The sequence below is a fragment of the Oncorhynchus kisutch genome, linkage group LG1 (assembly GCF_002021735.2).
Source record: "Oncorhynchus kisutch isolate 150728-3 linkage group LG1, Okis_V2, whole genome shotgun sequence".
Classification (NCBI taxonomy): Eukaryota; Metazoa; Chordata; class Actinopteri; order Salmoniformes; family Salmonidae; genus Oncorhynchus; species Oncorhynchus kisutch.
In genome coordinates, this window is record NC_034174.2 from 7,640,481 (window position 1) to 7,660,550 (window position 20,070).

The window sequence follows — 20,070 nt, forward strand, 5'->3', positions numbered from 1 at the left end:
AATAAATCGGGCAACGCTGTCACGCTTGAGCACATTTTTGTGTGAAATACACGTTTTATGTTCTTTTTTCTAGGAGTGACAATTTATTTAGGATTAATTTATATAACAAATCTACATTCAAAACATAAAATATTTGACAACATATTACATTTTAATAGATCAAGTACTGTAATTCAAAATATGTGATAATGTATTGCATTTAAACATAATTATAGTACTCTCATACAGTCATTGATTTCACATCAGTGCATGGTTCATTTTCCCTGTATAAAAGACATGAATAGCACATCACAATATTAATTTGTAATTATTTCATGGTAAATCAAGATGGACCTGGTTAGATTAATAACACTCTTTTACAGTACATAACATTAGTCAAACACCTCTGAAGAAAATATACAGCGCAGGTACAGTGACAGCAAGCGCAACGTAAGCCAGAACAGTGTTGTACATAGTAGTCTGGTTTATCTGAGCCTCAAGTCTTTTCTCTGTCTGGTCAATTCCTTGCATAACACTCTCTGTTTCACATACAAACATCTGTGAATCTTGTTGACTTATCACGACAGGTGGCTTCTCTTCTCTATGATACGTCTCAATTAAATTCTTCACGTCCTTGAGTTCTGATTCAACCTTCCCAACACCCTGGTCAAGCTGCCCAAGCTGGGGCTGGACTCCTTCTATAAGAACCTGTGTCTTCTGGCTATAGAGCAATATCTCTTTTAGAACTGTCTCAGACGCACTTGGAGAGGGTTGGGGTGGAGGCGGAACCACGATGGGTTCCGGAACCACGATGGGTTCCGGAACCAGAACAGGACCTGCCACTGGCTTCTTCACATCTTTCTCAGCCTGAGCTGCTCTATGCTGTAGTGTCGTCCTCAGGGTGTCTATAAGGCCTCTCAGTTCCTTTTGTTGAGTCTTATGCATACTGGCCTGGACTTTGATAGCTTCCTGTAGGTTGACTGGTCCTTTCTGGGCCTCTAGTAGTAAAGTCTTCAGCTCCTGTAGGCGTACCCTGTTGATATAGGTAGAACCCATGACCCCTATGAAGGTACCGAGTACAGAGCCTATCACGGACCAGTTCTTGGTGCGCTCCGTCCGCGTCCGTTCTTTCTCGTGGCTCTCACGTACACCCGCTGAGAATAAGGCAAACTTCTCCCTTTCAGCCCCCTCTGCCTTTTCGTAGGCTGTTCGCATGCGACGTTCCTCCTATGGTCAAGACATTGTGAGAATGTTTGCTTCTTTAAATAGAGTGCAACACTACAGATGTGTGTATGTTCCATTTTTATTCTGTGTTGACATTTGTTACCTGCAGCAACTTGTGCTCCAGCGTGGCCAGCTCCAGGTAGTGGGCCTCCTCTCGTGAGACCCGATCCAGTCGATCTCTCACCTCCTTCAGCCGGACCTGTAGGGCCTCCAGGCTGCCATGGGCCTCACGCACCATCCCTCTGGCCACCATGAAGGCCTTTTCTGCCTAAAGAAAAACATGACAACATTTACAAGATCAGGATAGAGATGCATAATCTGACCAAACTCTGGGTCCCAAGACAAACTAGGGTTTTCTCCTGGTCAGGTCATGGAAAACTCAGTGGAGAGATAGTAAGACAAGATAGATACAGTGAAAAATGCATCAAAACCTCCAGTTCAATACACCTGGCTTGCATATTGTCTTACCTCTGTAACTTTAGAGTGGGCATATCTGACTTCATTCAGGCCTACAAACTCCTCGTACCTCTCCCACCAGTAGTTAACTGTGTTTGAGGCAGTGCTCATAGACTTCTGCCCCCACTGCTTCCCCACGTCAGTCAGATTCTGTATTGTAGCTATGGCATGCTCCTGAATAGGCACAGCAGGTTTATCTACTCTGTCATCTTTTGGCTGTGGTGGTTTCTGTTGTTGTGTGTTGTAGCTCCTGCTGGAATACACAGTCCCTCTGACCGTCCAAGGGATGTGGAAACGGTAGAGACATGATGTTCCATGGCACCATGGTATGAGCGGTTTCCCTCCGGACCTCATTGAGAAGCCAGTCGGTGATATTCACTATGACACTACAGCAGAAGACATTGGAGCTGCCACCTGTAAAACAGTACAGTCAAACCCTGTATCAAAGTACAGTATATGGGTGGGCTGTTGAGGTTCGATGTATCAATGAATGTTCATCAATATTTTTTAACACTGCTCATTTGACCTCTACAATGCTGATGTTTATGCAATTCATTGAAAATCTATGGCCATTTTGGATGTTATGCATGATGCAGTGGCTGAGACCCCCAATCAATTACCATAGAGAACGGGCTAGCGATCAAAGCTACCTAGCTAGCTACCAGCTGACAGTTTGCAAACTTGCTTTAAGACAACCCAAGCCTAAATTAACGTCATGATCTACTCGTAGCTATTAATCTCTCTGATTTTTATTTGTACCTAAAAAAGTATAATCACGTACCGGTTGTCTTCAAGTGTTGATTGTTCGGCAAATTATCAGCTGGCTACGGAACGCTTTTATGATAAGGCGCATCGCAAACATCCTGCATCCGGTTTAGAGCGGAAGTAAGGTCCTAACAGCGCGGATTAGTAAGCAACTGCAAATACGCTATCTCAGTTGTTTAATTGAGATTTTATTGAAAAGTCTCAAATATGTCCGGAAGAGAAGGTGAGATACACATGTACATTTTTTGACATAAAGCTCGATATTTATTTTCAGGGGAAACGTAATATTGCCTCTACTAGATTGAAGAAAAGTTTCGACTTCGACTGTCCAGACTAGCTAACTAGCAACTCGTGCAATGCATTGCAATGTAGCTAGATACTGTAGCTTGAATAGCTGGCGCCTGTCAAGCCATGCCAAAGCAAAGAGATAGCCATGCTACTTATAGGCTAGAAAGTTCAATCTATTTACAGGGATGGCATTCGTATGTACCATATATGTTCATATATTGTAGATTGCTCGTACTAACATCTGCTTGCTAATAAATGCATCACAGTTATGCTAGATGGTTAGCTAGCTGTATAATGTGTACATTTCTCCCACATGTCTTAATCAAGTTTAGCTAGTTATACGTAGCATGCTACCTTCTGGGCTTTGTGTGATGCTCATATGCGGTATTGATTCATATTAATTCAATGGGTTCTTGTCTTACAGGTGGTAAGAAGAAGCCTTTAAAAGCTGCCAAGAAAGCGACTAAGGAGATGGATGATGTAAGTCATTGTGTTGTTGACACAATGTTGTATGTAGCCTGTATCATTCTGAAGGAACGCTCAGGATCTTTTGAAAATTCGAATACATTAAAATGTGGACCGGTGTTATTTCCATTGTAATCCTGAGCAGATTTGCTTTGTCAAATCCAGGATGAAATGGCCTTCAAACAAAAGCAGAAAGAAGACCAGAAAGCCTTGGAGGCGTTGAAGACGAAAGCAGCAGGAAAAGGACCTTTGAGTAAAGAATAATGTATTTGTTCTTGTTGACAATAAGAATCTTAATAAGAACCTTAATCAAAGGGTGGACTTTCAACTTGCCCCAAATCTACCCAACCACCCATTCACGGACTCCAGATATATAGTATTATTTACCCATGCCAATGTTTAACTGTCTTTATACTGCAGAGGATAACAAAAAAGTATCTCAAGTACTGAGGAGAATAGGCCTATTGATTCTCAACACTAGGTGGCAGTGTTAGCTTTTTGGTGGTGGGGGGAGGGGGGTATTCTTGCCTGATATTCAATGTACTCTGCTTGCCACAGGTGTCTTTGAGGCTATACATTAGTGCCTCACTACATGAGTTTTCTACAAAAAGTTAATATTTTATATTTCAGATGGTTTTCTCAACTTCTCCATTTTGTTTCAGCTGGTGGCGGAATCAAGAAGTCTGGAAAGAAGTGATTTGGCGTTAGAAGATCATGCACTCATTTGCTGAATCACAGCCCCCCACCCCCATATTTTTCTGTCTTGTTTGGGTCCATTGAAGAATGGGTAAAATACATGAAATGACCCTTTAAAAAAAAAAAATTCCAGTGTGTTCTTGTAAAGGAAGAAGTTCTGTACTATTAAAGTCTTGTAACTACTGTTGTATTTACACTCCTCTGTAATCTTTGAGATTCAGTCAGGAAACACGTCATCATTAGATCAATAGCTACACTACACATACCAACATGATGTTGTGACAGCCCCGTTACAATGTGTAGCACAAATATAGTGTATTATGGTCAAATGTAATCAGTTTCACTTCTTCCAAGCTTGGCCACCTGCATCTTTAGCATCTGTATCTGTAAATTCAGCTTCTCTTGTTGAGGTTCTCTCTTCCGTTCCCTAAATTCTCTTCATACAGTCCATGAACTGTTTCCCAGTTCGAGAAAATTAGTTTTCTTATCTACAATTAATTTTATTGTTCAGATTTTGACACCGGATTTTTGAATGTGTGGAGTGATGTGTGTTTAAAAGATGTTGCTTGTTTAACCCATTTAGATGATTTTCCTTAAGAGGAAAGTTTGGGAGATTCAGAATAAAGCGCAATGATGCTGCTTACTGTATTTAGTTGGTGTCTGTCCTTTCAGCTGTACCTCAACAGGGTAATTAATGGTCCCTCACCTCAACAGGGTAATTAATGGTCCCTCACCTCAACAGGGTAATTTATGGTCACTGATAAAGCATGATAGATGTGGAGGTGTAAGCCAGAGGGTTCACCTTTTACATGTATTTCAAGCGTAGACAGATGGTCACTGTAGGCTACTAAAGTGTTAATTTCATATAGTTTATAATATTGTTAACCAAACCATCTGCCAGGTTTAAACTTGGCTTGTGTTGTCTGGCGTGTGTACGTCCATCTTCTTTAGAACACACATATGCCTTTTGAAAGTAGAATAGTTTGGCACGATGGTGTAAAGCATGTAATCTGTGGATCAGAACAAGTCAGCAGTCATATTACACAAGTAAATGTGTTTTATAATACCTTATGACATTTTAAAACGTGCACGTTATCTCCATAGGTGATTGACCATTTTCAGACATGTTTTTTAAATCAGCGAGCCACCTGTCAAGTGTTCTCGTTGCCTGTGTTCGCTGTGGTATCAGTCATCTTTAATCAGCCGGTGGACATGTCACTGCAGCGGTTTTCGTGTCCTTGTTAGAAACGTAGGACCGGTCTGCGTTAAAAGTCAACAAAGATCATTAAGTTCTGGTACAAGAGAAACATTACACAACAAATGTATTCATTTGTCATCAGGAATGAGGACAGTGTTTTTTATGAGAGCAGTTTGTTCATAAATCAATGTTATTCTCACACAAGAGTTATCTTGAAAATCAAGATGTGTCTGGTTTTGTATTTTACTTGTTAAAGGCTCATACTGTAGGTCTATTTTCTAGACCCAAGGGTGGTGTTAAGCTCTGTCAATGGCTTATCTCAGAACTTACATCAGTCTTCCATTTATTTTTCACTTCCAGGAAGACATCATAAAGCTCATCCAGCTCCTGTTGAGTCCTCAGGCTTGGTGTGCACTGCGATCAGAACCTCTACCTTTGAGAAACCCAGGAAGAGATGAGAAGTCATTTATTACATCTGTTTATGGATGGACTTTTATTCTCTGCTTTAATTTCCACCTGTCTGTCTGTTTAACATTCACATATGATTTGCTAAATCAAATGGCATATGAATGGATCACGCTAAATTCCAATGCTCCTGTGCCCCTTACCAATATTGAGACATTTAAAGCGGAAAATGGACGGGTCCCTGGCGAAGGCATCCACATCTTCAGCCTGGTTGTACTCATTGCAAGGCGCCGACCAAGTCCACCAAATCATCCCTTTTCAGCACAAACAATGCAACACATTTAATAGCATTAGTCCTGCATTATATATATATATATATTTATCAGATCACAATGTAAAAGAGCTTTATGAGGGTAAAGTTGTACCTGTACAGAAACACACTGCTCCTTCTATCTGTTTCTTCCCAGACGAGTGCTGATTTTCAGTGTAGTGTTGCTTCTTACTGGACCTATTTGGACAAGAACACAAGATCAAATGACACACTTGTAAATGAATCATTATTATCCTGTAGGGCCAGGAGTTTTCCTGACCTGACAAGGGGGCCTTATTTATATATTTATAGTGTCTCATGGTCTGGAAAAACATCTGGCTACTGACCCTGATATGACCAGGGTTCAGTACTGAACTATACTCTACTGTACTGAACTATACTCTACTGTACTGAACTATACTGTACTGAACGATACTCGACTGTACTGAACTATACTCTACTGTACTGAACTATACTGTACTGAACTATACTCTACTGTACTGAACTATACTGTACTGAACTCTATTGTACTGAACTATACTCTACTGTACTGAACTATACTCTACTGTACTGAACTATACTGTACTGAACTCTACTGTACTGAACTTTACTCTACTGTACTGAACTATACTGTACTGAACTCTACTGTACTGAACTCTACTGTACTGAACTTGGGCCTTATTTATATATTTATAGTGTCTCATGGTCTGGAAAAACATCCGGCAACTGACCCTGATATGACCAGGGTTCAGTACTGAACTATACTCTACTGTACTGAACTATACTCTACTGTACTGAACTATACTCTACTGTACTGAACTATACTGTACTGTACTGAACTATACTGTACTGAACTATACTCTACTGTACTGAACTATACTGTACTGAACTCTACTGTACTGAACTATACTCTACTGTACTGAACTCTACTGTACTGAACTATACTGTACTGTACTGAACTCTACTGTACTGAACTATACTCTACTGTACTGAACTATACTATACTGTACTGTACTGAACTATACTGTACTGTACTGTACTGAACTCTACTGTACTGAACTATACTCTATTGTACTGAACTCTACTGTACTGCACTCTACTGTACTGAACTATACTCTACTGTACTGAACTATACTGTACTGAACTATACTGTACTGAACTCTACTCTACTGTACTGAACTCTACTCTACTGTACTGAACTATACTCTACTGTACTGAACTATACTCTACCGTACTGAACTATACTCTACTGTGCTGAACTATACTCTACTGTACTGAACTCTACTGTACTGAACTATACTCTACTGTACTGAACTATACTCTACTGTACTGAACTATACTTCACTGAACTATACTCCACTGTACTGAACTATACTCCACTGTACTGAACTAAACTCTACTTTCCTATGCTGAACTATACTCTACTGAACTGAACTATACTCTACTGAACTAAACTCTACTTTCCTATGCTGAACTATACTCTACAGTACAGAACTATACTCTATGAATGATACTCTACTGTACTGAACTATACTCTATAAACTATACTCTGCTGTTCTAAACTATACTTAATTGAACTATACTCTATGGTACTGAACTATACTCTATGGTACTGAACTATACTCTACTGAACTATACTCTACTTTCCTGTACGGGACTATACTCTACTGTACGGAACTATACTTTCCTGTGCTGAACTATACTCTACTGTACTGAACTATACTCTACTGTACTGAACTATACTCTACTTTCCTGTACGGGACTATACTCTACTGTACTGAACTATACTTTCCTGTGCTGAACTATACTCTACTGTACTGAACTATACTGTACTGAACTATACTCTACTGTACTGAACTATACTGTACTGAACTATACACTACTGTACTGAACTATACTCTACTGTGCTGAACTATACTCTACTGTACTGAACTATACTCTACTGTACTGAACTATACTGTACTGAACTATACTCTACTGAACTATACTCTACTGTACTGAACTCTACTCTACTGTACTGAACTCTACTCTACTGTACGGAACTATACTTTCCTGTGCTGAACTATACTCTACTGTGCTGAACTATACTATACTCTACTGTACTGAACTATACTCTACTGTACTGTACTGAACTATACTCTACTGTACTGAACTATACTCTACTGAACTATACTCTACTGTACTGAACTATACTCTACTGTACTGTACTGAACTATACTCTACTGTACTGAACTATACTCTACTGAACTATACTCTACTGTACTGAACTATACTCTACTGTACTGAACTGTACTCTACTGTACTGTACGGAACTATACTTTCCTGTGCTGAACTATACTCTACTGTACTGAACTATACTCTACTGTACTGAACTATACTCTACTGTACTGAACTATACTCTACTGTACTGAACTCTACTGTACTGAACTATACTCTACTGTACTGAACTATACTCTACTGAACTATACTCTACTGTACTGAACTATACTCTACTGTACCGAACTCTACTCTACTGTACTGAACTATACTCTACTGTACTGAACTATACTCTACTGTACTGAACTATACTCTACTGTACTGAACTCTACTCTACTCTACTGTACTGAACTCTACTCTACTGTACTGAACTCTACTCTACTCTACTGAACTATACTCTACTGTACTGAACTATACTCTACTGTACTGAACTCTACTGTACTGAACTATACTCTACTGTACTGAACTCTACTGTACTGAACTATACTCTACTGTACTGAACTATACTCTACTGTACCGAACTCTACTCTACTGTACTGAACTATACTCTACTGTACTGAACTATACTCTACTGTACTGAACTCTACTCTACTGTACTGAACTCTACTGTACTGAACTATACTCTACTGTACTGAACTATACTCTACTGTACTGAACTATACTCTACTGTACCGAACTCTACTCTACTGTACTGAACTATACTCTACTGTACTGAACTATACTCTACTGTACTGAACTCTACTCTACTGTACTGAACTATACTCTACTGTACTGAACTATACTCTACTGTACCGAACTCTACTCTACTGTACTGAACTATACTCTACTGTACTGAACTATACTCTACTGTACTGAACTATACTCTACTGTACTGAACTATACTGTACTGAACTATACTCTACTGTACCGAACTCTACTCTACTGTACTGAACTATACACTACTGTACTGAACTATACTCTACTGTACTGAACTCTACTCTACTGTACTGAACTATACTCTACTGAACTATACTCTACTGTACTGAACTATACTCTACTGTACCGAACTATACTCTACTGTACTGAACTATACTCTACTGTACTGAACTATACTCTACTGTACTGAACTATACTCTACTGTACTGAACTCTACTGTACTGAACTATACTCTACTGTACTGAACTCTACTGTACTGAACTATACTCTACTGTACTGAACTATACTCTACTGTACTGAACTATACTCTACTGTACTGAACTCTACTCTACTGTACTGAACTCTACTCTACTCTACTGAACTATACTCTACTGTACTGAACTCTACTGTACTGAACTATACTCTACTGTACTGAACTATACTCTACTGTACTGAACTATACTCTACTGTACTGAACTATACTCTACTGTACTGGACTATACTCTACTGTACTGAACTCTACTCTACTGTACTGAACTCTACTGTACTGAACTATACTCTACTGTACTGAACTCTACTGTACTGAACTATACTCTACTGTACTGAACTATACTCTACTGTACCGAACTCTACTCTACTGTACTGAACTATACTCTACTGTACTGAACTATACTCTACTGTACTGAACTCTACTCTACTGTACTGAACTCTACTGTACTGAACTATACTCTACTGTACTGAACTATACTCTACTGTACTGAACTATACTCTACTGTACCGAACTCTACTCTACTGTACTGAACTATACTCTACTGTACTGAACTATACTCTACTGTACTGAACTCTACTCTACTGTACTGAACTATACTCTACTGTACTGAACTATACTCTACTGTACCGAACTCTACTCTACTGTACTGAACTATACTCTACTGTACTGAACTATACTCTACTGTACTGAACTATACTCTACTGTACTGAACTATACTGTACTGAACTATACTCTACTGTACCGAACTCTACTCTACTGTACTGAACTATACACTACTGTACTGAACTATACTCTACTGTACTGAACTCTACTCTACTGTACTGAACTATACTCTACTGAACTATACTCTACTGTACTGAACTATACTCTACTGTACCGAACTATACTCTACTGTACTGAACTATACTCTACTGTACTGAACTATACTCTACTGTACTGAACTCTACTGTACTGAACTATACTCTACTGTACTGAACTCTACTGTACTGAACTATACTCTACTGTACTGAACTATACTCTACTGTACTGAACTATACTCTACTGTACTGAACTCTACTCTACTGTACTGAACTCTACTCTACTCTACTGAACTATACTCTACTGTACTGAACTCTACTGTACTGAACTATACTCTACTGTACTGAACTATACTCTACTGTACTGAACTATACTCTACTGTACTGAACTATACTCTACTGTACTGGACTATACTCTACTGTACTGAACTCTACTCTACTGTACTGAACTATACTCTACTGAACTATACTCTACTGTACTGAACTATACTCTACTGAACTATACTCTACTGTACTGAACTATACTCTACTGTACTGAACTCTACTCTACTGTACTGAACTCTACTCTACTGTACTGAACTATACTCTAATGTACCGAACTCTACTCTACTGTACTGAACTATACTCTACTGTACTGAACTATACTCTACTGTACTGAACTATACTGTACTGAACTATACTCTACTGTACCGAACTCTACTCTACTGTACTGAACTATACTCTACTGTACTGAACTATACTCTACTGTACTGAACTCTACTCTACTGTACTGAACTATACTCTACTGAACTATACTCTACTGTACTGAACTATACTCTACTGTACCGAACTATACTCTACTGTACTGAACTATACTCTACTGTACTGAACTATACTCTACTGTACTGAACTATACTCTACTGTACTGAACTCTACTGTACTGAACTATACTCTACTGTACTGAACTCTACTCTACTGTACTGAACTCTACTCTACTGTACTGAACTCTACTGTACTGAACTATACTCTACTGTACTGAACTATACTCTACTGTACTGAACTATACTCTACTGTACTGAACTATACTCACCATCTCAAGCTTTATATTAATAATATGTGTAGAGTAAATTGCCACAGTAGATTATCTCTGGAAAATGAGGACATACCTAATTTCAGTTGCACGGAATGATTGTCAATTCAATCTTAGGCCTTGTTCACATGCTTGTTGTAGCTATAGGCGTGCTGATTTCAACCAGTTAGCAACTCGGAAATTTCTGAATGCCAACTGGCATGTGAGCAGGACATTAGTCTGGTTTCACTGCTCAAAATGTCTGCCTCCTGTCATTGAAGCCATGGAAGTTCAAGGCCGCACTGCAGTCATTGTTAGCAGAAAACAGGATTCCTCATTATAGTGTATGGAAACATTTAGATCTTTGTGTGAACCCCCTAAATCAGATCTTAGATAAGCCTCAATGTAAGTGAAATCGGATTTTGTTGTCTAACAACCCATTGTGTCAGTACCTGTAGAGGAAAACAAACTGTTCCTTGTAGTGCTTCTTGTTGGCCCTGCCAAAAGGATATAACACATATTATAAACTGGGTGGTTCCAACCCTGAAAGCTGATTGGCAGACGGCCGTGGTATATCAGACCGTATATCACTGGTATGACAAAGCATGTATTTTTACTGCTCTAATTAAGTTGGTAACCAGTTTATAATAGCAATAAGGCACCTCGGGGGGTTGTGGTATATGGCCAATATACCACGGCTAAGGGCTGTATCCAGGAACTCTGCATTGCGGAGTAATTGCTTCTAATAAACCAGATATATTGCTTCTAATAAACTAGATGTGTGTGCTTGAACTGATCATTTTAAAATCCCACACAGAAGAAGTTATAAGGATAATTTAGTTGCTAATGGCAGGCTGCAGTACCCCGGTCGGCCTTCAACTTGAGTTACTCAATGAGTGATAGTATTGAAAGACTACAGCCAATACGCATAGGCTGTCACCTAAAATGTGGCATGTAGGCTAATTATTTATTGGTGCTGTTCGGTTATCAAATCAATTTAATTAGCTATTTTGGTAAATGGCATTGGTGCCCTAGCAGATGGTGTTGGTGCCCTAGCAGAGGGTATTGGTACCCTAGCAGATGGCATTGGTGCCCTAGCAGATGGTATTGGTGCCCTAGCAGATGGCGTTGGTGCCCTAGCAGATGGCATTGGTGCCCTAGCAGATGGCATTGGTGCCCCATCAGATGGTGTTGGTGCCCTAGCAGATGACGTTGGTGCCCTAGCAGATGGTATTGGTGCCCTAGCAGATGGTATTGGTGCCCTAGCAGATGGTATTGGTGCCCTAGCAGATGGCATTGGTGTCCTAGCAGATGGCATTGGTGCCCTAGCAGATGGTATTGGTGCCCTAGCAGATGGCATTGGTGCCCTAGCAGATGGTGTTGGTGCCCTAGCAGATGGTGTTGGTGCCCTAGCAGATGGCATTGGTGCCCTAGCAGATGACGTTGGTGCCCTAGCAGATGGTGTTGGTGCCCTAGCAGATGGTGTTGTTGCCCTAGCAGATGGTGTTGGTGCCCTAGCAGATGGCATTGGTGCCCTAGCAGATGACGTTGGTGCCCTAGCAGATGGTGTTGGTGCCCTAGCAGATGGTGTTGGTGCCCTAGCAGATGGGGTTGGTGCCCTAGAAGCTGGTGTTGGTGCCCTAGCAGATGGTGTTGGTGCCCTAGCAGCTGGTGTTGGTGCCCTAGCAGATGGGGCCCCTCTTAAACGCAGAATGGTCTTGCCTCTAAAGTCGCAAAATTCCAGGCCTGCCACCACCACTCAGATTTACAGTAACTTCTGAGCTACTCATAGACTACCCATGATGACAGATGAGAAATACCTATTCCAGATACATACTGTGGTTATACAGTATTGTGTAGCCCCGGGGCTATCCTGTCAGAGTTGACATCTCTAGATGTCTCTGCTGTGTACTAATAGTGTATAAACCGTAAAAGTCAGGAAAGGCCTCAAGCTTTTTTTCTTTCACTAAAATTATAAAACAACACACAAACATTATAAAATAATATTTTTTAGACCCTGTTTGCATTTATTATTATAAAAGAAATTGCGCATGGAAGGCCAATCCTGTTCATGACATGTTGGAAACGTGCCCTGATAATCAGAGGGGCCCAAAAAAAATGAAGGGGCCTTGTGGTTTAGTTTGTTCTGGTGGTGTAAGTGGCCCCTCTAACACATATAGCCTATAGACTCTGACTGGCTGCAGCATAGGTTTAACTCCAGAACCGTGCTCTTTCAGAAAACTCTCTCCTCTTTATCTGTCTCTCTATCCTGTCTAATAAACATTAACAAAATATGGAAGGAGTGTGTGTGGGGGGGGGGCTGCCCCACTCCCTAATAAATAATCGAAATAAGGGGCTCTGGATACACTGGGACCAGATGACAGGTTCCTAACACTATAGGTAACTCTAGATCCAATAATAACATGGTCACTATCTCAAATACGTTTTCGGTTTACGTTTACATATTTCACAACCGAGCGGTTAGGCAGAAAGTGGCCTGCCTGAGTGAATCAGACACCACGGTGTCCGTGTGTAAAGGGACACAAATGTCACTGTGACAAGAAAATATGCAAACACATAGATAACTTCCACACCGCAAACTGTTCTTCAGATACAGGAAGTGCTATGTTATAAAGCTTTAGTCACAACCTAGGTATACAGGGAGAGAGAGGGTTATGTAGTGCAGTTCAGGCCATACAACGCTCTCTCTGAAGAGGATTTCTGCTGTTTACTAAAGGCATCAGAGCATCCTTCAACTCCTGGGTACATCATCATACCACGGTAATGAATTGAAATAATGAAAAAGTTATATACGGTTCAAATAGACTAAAAATTGAACTATTATCAATCGACTTTATTCAATAATATTCTTTGAGGAAATGTCATAAAATCGTTTGTAATATCATTATTTTGTACCAACAAAAACAAAACTGAGGAAAAGAGATTTGCATAATATTTCATGTTGATGTTCTTCGTGTGAAAAACTGCCGTGAGACTGCACAGGAAGCTACTGTGTGCATATGTCAGATGTTTTGAGGCTTCCGCTCTTCTTGAGGTCAGACAGTCTGCAAGGCTAGTGTTCTCCTTTCTGTCTTTAAAGCCTTTTGGTCTGATATCTATTGACAATTTACAGTTGAATTAAATGACCAGGACTGAACCGGACTCCGATGAACACTTTGTGGGGTCTATAATAGCAAATCATTTCTCGCAGATAATTTCTACCCTAAAATGTCAGGAAGTCTCAACTCTTTTTGTATGGTAAAGAGAACGGAAACATATACTGCACTAATAAAATCTTTTTTTTTGTGTGAAATATCTAGTTTTTTTTACAAATCATCTTGGCTGACATATATATATATATATATATTTTTTAACCTTTATTTAACTAGGCAAGTCAGTTAAGAACAAATTCTTAATTTCAATGACAGCCTAGGAACAGTGCGTTAACTGCCTATTCAGGGGCAGAACGACAGATTTGTACCTTTTCAGCTCAGGGATTTGAACTTGCAACCTTCCGGTTACTAGTCCAACGCTCTAACCACTAGGCTACCCTGCCGCCCCGATATATGCAGTTTATAGACAAGACTCTATACCAACTACTAAGATGTATCATAACTGCTCCATTACCCGTAGCAATCATGAAGGTGGCGTCCTTCAACGTCAGAAGATTGGGCACAAGCAAAGTGGCTGATAAGAACGTCCTGAAATATCTCATCAAGGTGCTTATTCTCTCATTGTTCTGGAAATACATTCTCTATTCATACTTAATATTCAACATTGAGTCTGTCATTATATTCTATTGAATTCATTCCCATTCTATTCTATTCCATATGGCCAGATTGTGTCCCGCTACAGTGTCTTCTTGATCCTAGAAGTGGTTGATAGGACTGGCCAGGCCATGACAACGTTCCTTAAAGAGCTGAATGACACAAGGTATTTTCTCCATCTCTGACCTAAAACATACAATAATACCTGGATCCCTAGCAATTCTCCTGTGTATATGTCATATATCCACATCTATATAATACAGTGATTAATACCTTACTGTTGTAATCCATGCCACTGAAGAAAAAGGCACTTAAACAATAAGGCACAAGGGGGTTTATGGTATGTGGCCAATATACCACGATGAAGGGCTGTTCTTAGGTATAACACAATGCAGAGTGCCTGGACACAGCCCTTAGCCATGGTATATTGCCCATATACCACAAACCCCCGAGGTGCCTTATTGCTATTATAATCTGGTTACCAACTTAATTACAGCAGTAAACATAAATACTTTGTCATACCAATGATATACTGTCTGATATATCACGGCCGTCTGCCAATCAGCTTTCAGGGTTGGAACCACCCAGTTTATAATATGTGTTATATCCTTTTGGCAGGGCCAACAAGAAGCATCCTTACACCATGGTGAAGAGTACCAGACTGGGGCGCGACACCTACAAGGAACAGTTTGTCTTCCTCTACAGGTACTGACACAATGTGTTGTTAGACAAGCTTACAATTGGCTCATTCATCCCCCCCCCCCCCCGTCTCCCCTGTAACTATTCCCCAGGTCGTTGCTGTAAATGAGAATGTGGGAGGATGAGAAGTATGAGGATGAGAAAATAAAAATAAAAGACAACAAAATTTGATTTCACTTGCATTGAGGCTTATCTAAGATCTGAAATGAACTGATCCTTTTAGATAATAATGAACAAGTGTACATAAACAGCAATGGGGACCTGATCCTAGATCAGTTTTCCCACTCAGGGACACTGTGAATACGGGCCCTGTAGATGAACTTGAACACGTGTAGGAGACCTGATCCTAGATCAGTTTTCCCACTCAGGGACACTGTGAATACGGGCCCTGTAGATGAACTTGAACACGTGTAGGAGACCTGATCCTAGATCAGTATTCCTACTCAGGGACACTGTGAATACGGGCCCTGTAGATGAACGTGATAAGCTGTAAGTTGACAGATGCCACATGTATTGTTGGTGCCAGAGAGGACCATGTGAAGCTGACTGACAGCTATCAGTATAAGGACAACCAGGTGGGAGACGAGGACGCCTTCGCTAGAGAGCCCTACATCCTCCGCTTCACCTGTCTCAATACAGGTAGTATTATAGTAATGTCTTCACTAGAGAGCTCTGTTTCACCTGTCTCAATACAGGTAGTATTATAGTAATGTCTTCACTAGAGAGCTCTGTTTCAACTGTCTCAATACAGGTAGTGTAATAGTAATGTCTTCACTAGAGAGCTCTGTTTCACCTGTCTCAATACAGGTAGTATCATAGTAATGTCTTCACTAGAGAGCTCTGTTTCAACTGTCTCAATACAGGTAGTATCATAGTAATGTCTTCATCAGTAATACTATAGTATCTGAGGGGTGATAGAGACTGGTTGGTACATCAGTAATACTATAGTATCTGAGGGGTGATAGAGACTGGTTGGTACATCAGTAATACTATAGTATCTGAGGGGTGATAGAGACTGGTTGTAGTAATACTGTAGTATCTGAGAAGTGATAGAGACTGGCTGGTACATCAGTAATACTATAGTATCTGAGGGGGGATAGAGACTGGTTGGTACATCAGTAATACTATAGTATCTGAGGGGTGATAGAGACTGGTTGCAGTATTACTATAGTATCTGAGGGGTGATAGAGACTGGTTGTAGTATTACTATAGTATCTGAGGGGTGATAGAGACTGGTTGTAGTATTACTATAGTATCTGAGGGGTGATAGAGACTGGTTGTAGTATTACTATAGTATCTGAGGGGTGATAGAGACTGGTTGTAGTATTACTATAGTATCTGAGGGGTGATAGAGACTGGTTGTAGTATTACTATAGTATCTGAGGGGTGATAGAGACTGGTTGTAGTATTACTATAGTTACTGAGGGGTGATAGAGACTGGTTAGTACATAAGACGTTAATGGTTATCTGTAGGAGCCAGATGGCTTTGGGATGTGCTGAGTGGACGGGAGGAAGTCACAGGATTGCTATAGGGGATACGGGTGGAGATCTTTGGATTAGGCATCAAGGGGTTTGAGGTCAGGTCAGGTCACCTTAAAGGGAATGGTTTATTACTCGTATCACTTCCTGTCGAACCATAACAGATCTAAAGGGTTGGAGAGAAGGAGGAGTGCATCTAAACTGGAGTTTATATACTGTGTTGGTGGAAACATGTTTTGTCTAATGTATTGATCCTCTGGGAAGAATTAACATGGTTAAGCTTTCCTAATGTCCGTGGAGTTTTTTACTCAGAGAATTAGAACCTAACACATGTAACTCTGGCAGAGGTTTTTTATTCTGATCAGGTGATGTGGTCAGGAATTACTCCTAACCCCTACTATGGTACCTACTCCAGACTGTTCACAGTAGACCTGGAGTTGGGATTCTAGAACAATTCCTTTCAGGATATGACATGATAGCTTTACACCCTATAGTGCTGAAAGACCTCGTGTTGATCCCGGTGCACACCAAGCCTGAAGACTCTGTGAAGGAATTGGATGAGCTGTACGACGTCGTGAAAGTAGTGAAGAGGAAATGGAAGACTGATGTAGGTTTACTCACTAAATGCTCACCTGGGTACACACACTTCTTATTCTGAAAGTTAAGGTTCACTGACACTTTAAGGTTCAAATAGTTTCCACTCATTTGTAGTTTATAAGTGTGTATATAAGTAGCTAATAAGGTATTTATTATGTCTTATTAGTCATATATTACACCTAAATTAAGTGTTTTCTTATTCGAACATTGTCATGTGCTCCTGGAAAACCCTTTTAAAACCTCCTTGTTAGCCATAATAAAGACATATTAGTATTTAATAAAGAGCAAGCTACACAGGAACAATATTCTTAGTAAGCTGTCTCAATGTGGGACTACTAAGGACATAGTACATAAAATGTGTTCCCTATTCTAAAGTATAACGAAAGATAACGCTTTAGAACAGGGAACACATATTGAGGTACTATGACCTTATTAGTTCCACATTGAGAATGCTCACTAAGAGTCTGTTTCTTGTGTCATTTGCTCTTTATTAAATACTGTATCAAATCAAATCAAATCAAATGTATTTATATAGCCCTTCGTACATCAGCTGATATCTCAAAGTGCTGTACAGAAACCCAGCCTAAAACCCCCCAAACAGCAAGCAATGCAGGTGTAGAAGCACGGTAGCTAGGAAAAACTCCCTAGAAAGGCCAAAACCTAGGAAGAAACCTAGAGAGGAACCAACAATGAGGTTATTAAGTAAGTTTGATGTTTGATTAAGAAAACCCTTAATTAAGTTATAATATATGACTAATAATACATAATAAAGGCCTTATTTGGCTACTTATATACACACTTATACACTACAAATGAATCGCTAACGTGCACCTTAAAAAGTGTTATCCAGTTTTTTTTAACACAACATTATATCATTGCTGACAGCATTTAGCTTAAAATCAAGAGAATATAGAAGTAATTAAAAAATATATATATATTTTTTTATTTCTTTGTATATTCTTTATTATTTTCCTTTAAAAAAAATGTCTTTATAGAAATACTTTAGTGTGGTGTCACTGTTTGTGTCTCTGGCAGAACATCATGATCCTGGGCGATTTCAATGCGGACGGAAGTTATGTCACCAAGAAAGGCATGACAAATATCCGTATCCGTAGAGACAAGAAGTTCCACTGGGTGATTGGAGATGATGTGGACACCACAGCCAATACAAGCAACGACCACACCTACGACAGGTAGACCTACTCCAAATAGGTTATAGACTCAAGGTGTACGACAAAAAGGTTATGAATTGGATCAAATACATCAAATATGGTACACAATATAATCATTTCTCAAAAATGTTTCCAAAAGAACCCTATGAAATTAATGGAAATGGTTCATTGGTAAGCTTTATAAACATATATGTTCAATATTGCAAACAGGACCTCTGAAGACACATATCATCATGTCATTTCTTTAGCCATTGTGGAATATTTTAGTTCCCTTTGCTTCCTATCAGGATTGTGATGTACGGGGATGACATGTTGGAGGCGATGGTCCCCAACTCAGCCAAGCCCTTCAACTACCACAAAGCCTTTCACTTATCTGAAGCTATGGTACGTCATATTTCATCTTTCAGCCATCTGTTTTCCATCTTGGACTAAAAACATTTTCAATTGAGATGTTTTTTTTATAGTGTTTTTAGGTAATCCCTTACTACATAAATATTTCACTCCCTCAAATGATGCAGGCTTTGAGTATCAGTGACCACTACCCTGTAGAGGTGGAGCTGACGACGGCTGAAACTGTACCACAGAAGAAAGAGGAAGTAGAGTCTCCCAGTGTAAACCCAATACCACGGAAGAAGAAAAGACTAGTGAGAAAGTTAATAGTGAAGTCAAAACAAGCCTAGAAATGCCTAAATTTATATAAATAATTATATATCTAACTCTGTAAATCTGTTTCTGTTTGTTTCAAATGTTTAAAGTGCTTTACTTAATAAAGACCTACATGCAATATTCTATGCAGGAAATGTTATTCTACGATAAAACATTTTCTAAGTAAACCAATCCAAGTTGTCTGTTTATCTTCATTAGAAAATATATTTTCAACATAGAAATAGGTCACAAAAAAAAAACATCAACTGGCTAACAACACAGTGTGAAACTGATGCAGCTACAGGGCTTACAACTGTTTGTGAGTGTATTCTAACCACACTTCTGGTGGTTGACAGTGCTGCATATAGTGTACTGTAATGTACTACAGAAGACACTGCACAGCAGGATGGAGAGAGATGACACCGTTTCTCCAAGGAGTTACCATGGAATTGTGGGCCGGCAAAAAGACGGACCTGTTTACACACTGAAAGACAATCTGGACACTGCTCTAATATCTTGTATAATGAGATATAAACTCATGAGATATAAAAAAATAAATAAACATCCCTTTTTCAGGACCCTGTCTTTCAAAGATCATTCGTAAAAATCTAAATAACTTCACAGATCTTCATTGTAAAGGGTTTAAACACTGTTTCCTA

General features: G+C 39.6%; 3 protein-coding genes across 4 annotated transcripts; 2 read left to right on the forward strand and 1 right to left on the reverse strand.

The window, feature by feature from the left end:
* Positions 1 to 130: 130 nt before the first annotated feature.
* LOC109899914 (mitochondrial potassium channel-like) lies at positions 131 to 2,551 on the reverse strand. Its single transcript, XM_020495547.2, has 4 exons — positions 2,441 to 2,551; positions 1,672 to 2,073; positions 1,307 to 1,471; positions 131 to 1,206 (listed from the first exon to the last, which is right to left on the reverse strand). Exons 2-4 carry the CDS (start codon positions 2,011 to 2,013, stop codon positions 376 to 378), a joined length of 1,338 nt encoding a protein of 445 aa, XP_020351136.1. The 5' UTR covers positions 2,014 to 2,073; positions 2,441 to 2,551; the 3' UTR covers positions 131 to 375.
* Positions 2,525 to 4,516, forward strand: LOC109899922 (translation machinery-associated protein 7). The gene is made up of 4 exons (XM_020495560.2): positions 2,525 to 2,647; positions 3,137 to 3,192; positions 3,343 to 3,430; positions 3,840 to 4,516. The coding sequence occupies exons 1-4, from the start codon at positions 2,632 to 2,634 to the stop codon at positions 3,872 to 3,874; spliced, it is 195 nt and encodes a 64-aa protein (XP_020351149.1). The 5' UTR covers positions 2,525 to 2,631; the 3' UTR covers positions 3,875 to 4,516.
* Positions 4,517 to 13,569: 9,053 nt separating this feature from the next.
* LOC109899927 (deoxyribonuclease gamma) lies at positions 13,570 to 19,989 on the forward strand. 2 transcript variants are annotated; one of them, XM_031810203.1, is made up of 10 exons: positions 13,684 to 13,833; positions 14,686 to 14,771; positions 14,891 to 14,985; positions 15,438 to 15,524; positions 16,045 to 16,157; positions 17,492 to 17,604; positions 18,630 to 18,787; positions 19,054 to 19,150; positions 19,285 to 19,410; positions 19,768 to 19,989. In XM_031810203.1, the coding sequence occupies exons 2-10, from the start codon at positions 14,691 to 14,693 to the stop codon at positions 19,777 to 19,779; spliced, it is 882 nt and encodes a 293-aa protein (XP_031666063.1). In that variant the 5' UTR covers positions 13,684 to 13,833; positions 14,686 to 14,690; the 3' UTR covers positions 19,780 to 19,989. The 2 variants fall into 2 exon arrangements, with proteins under 2 accessions (XP_020351163.1, XP_031666063.1); XM_020495574.2 differs by lacking the exon at positions 19,768 to 19,989 and having other exon boundaries at positions 13,570 to 13,833; positions 19,285 to 19,603.
* Positions 19,990 to 20,070: the final 81 nt, after the last annotated feature.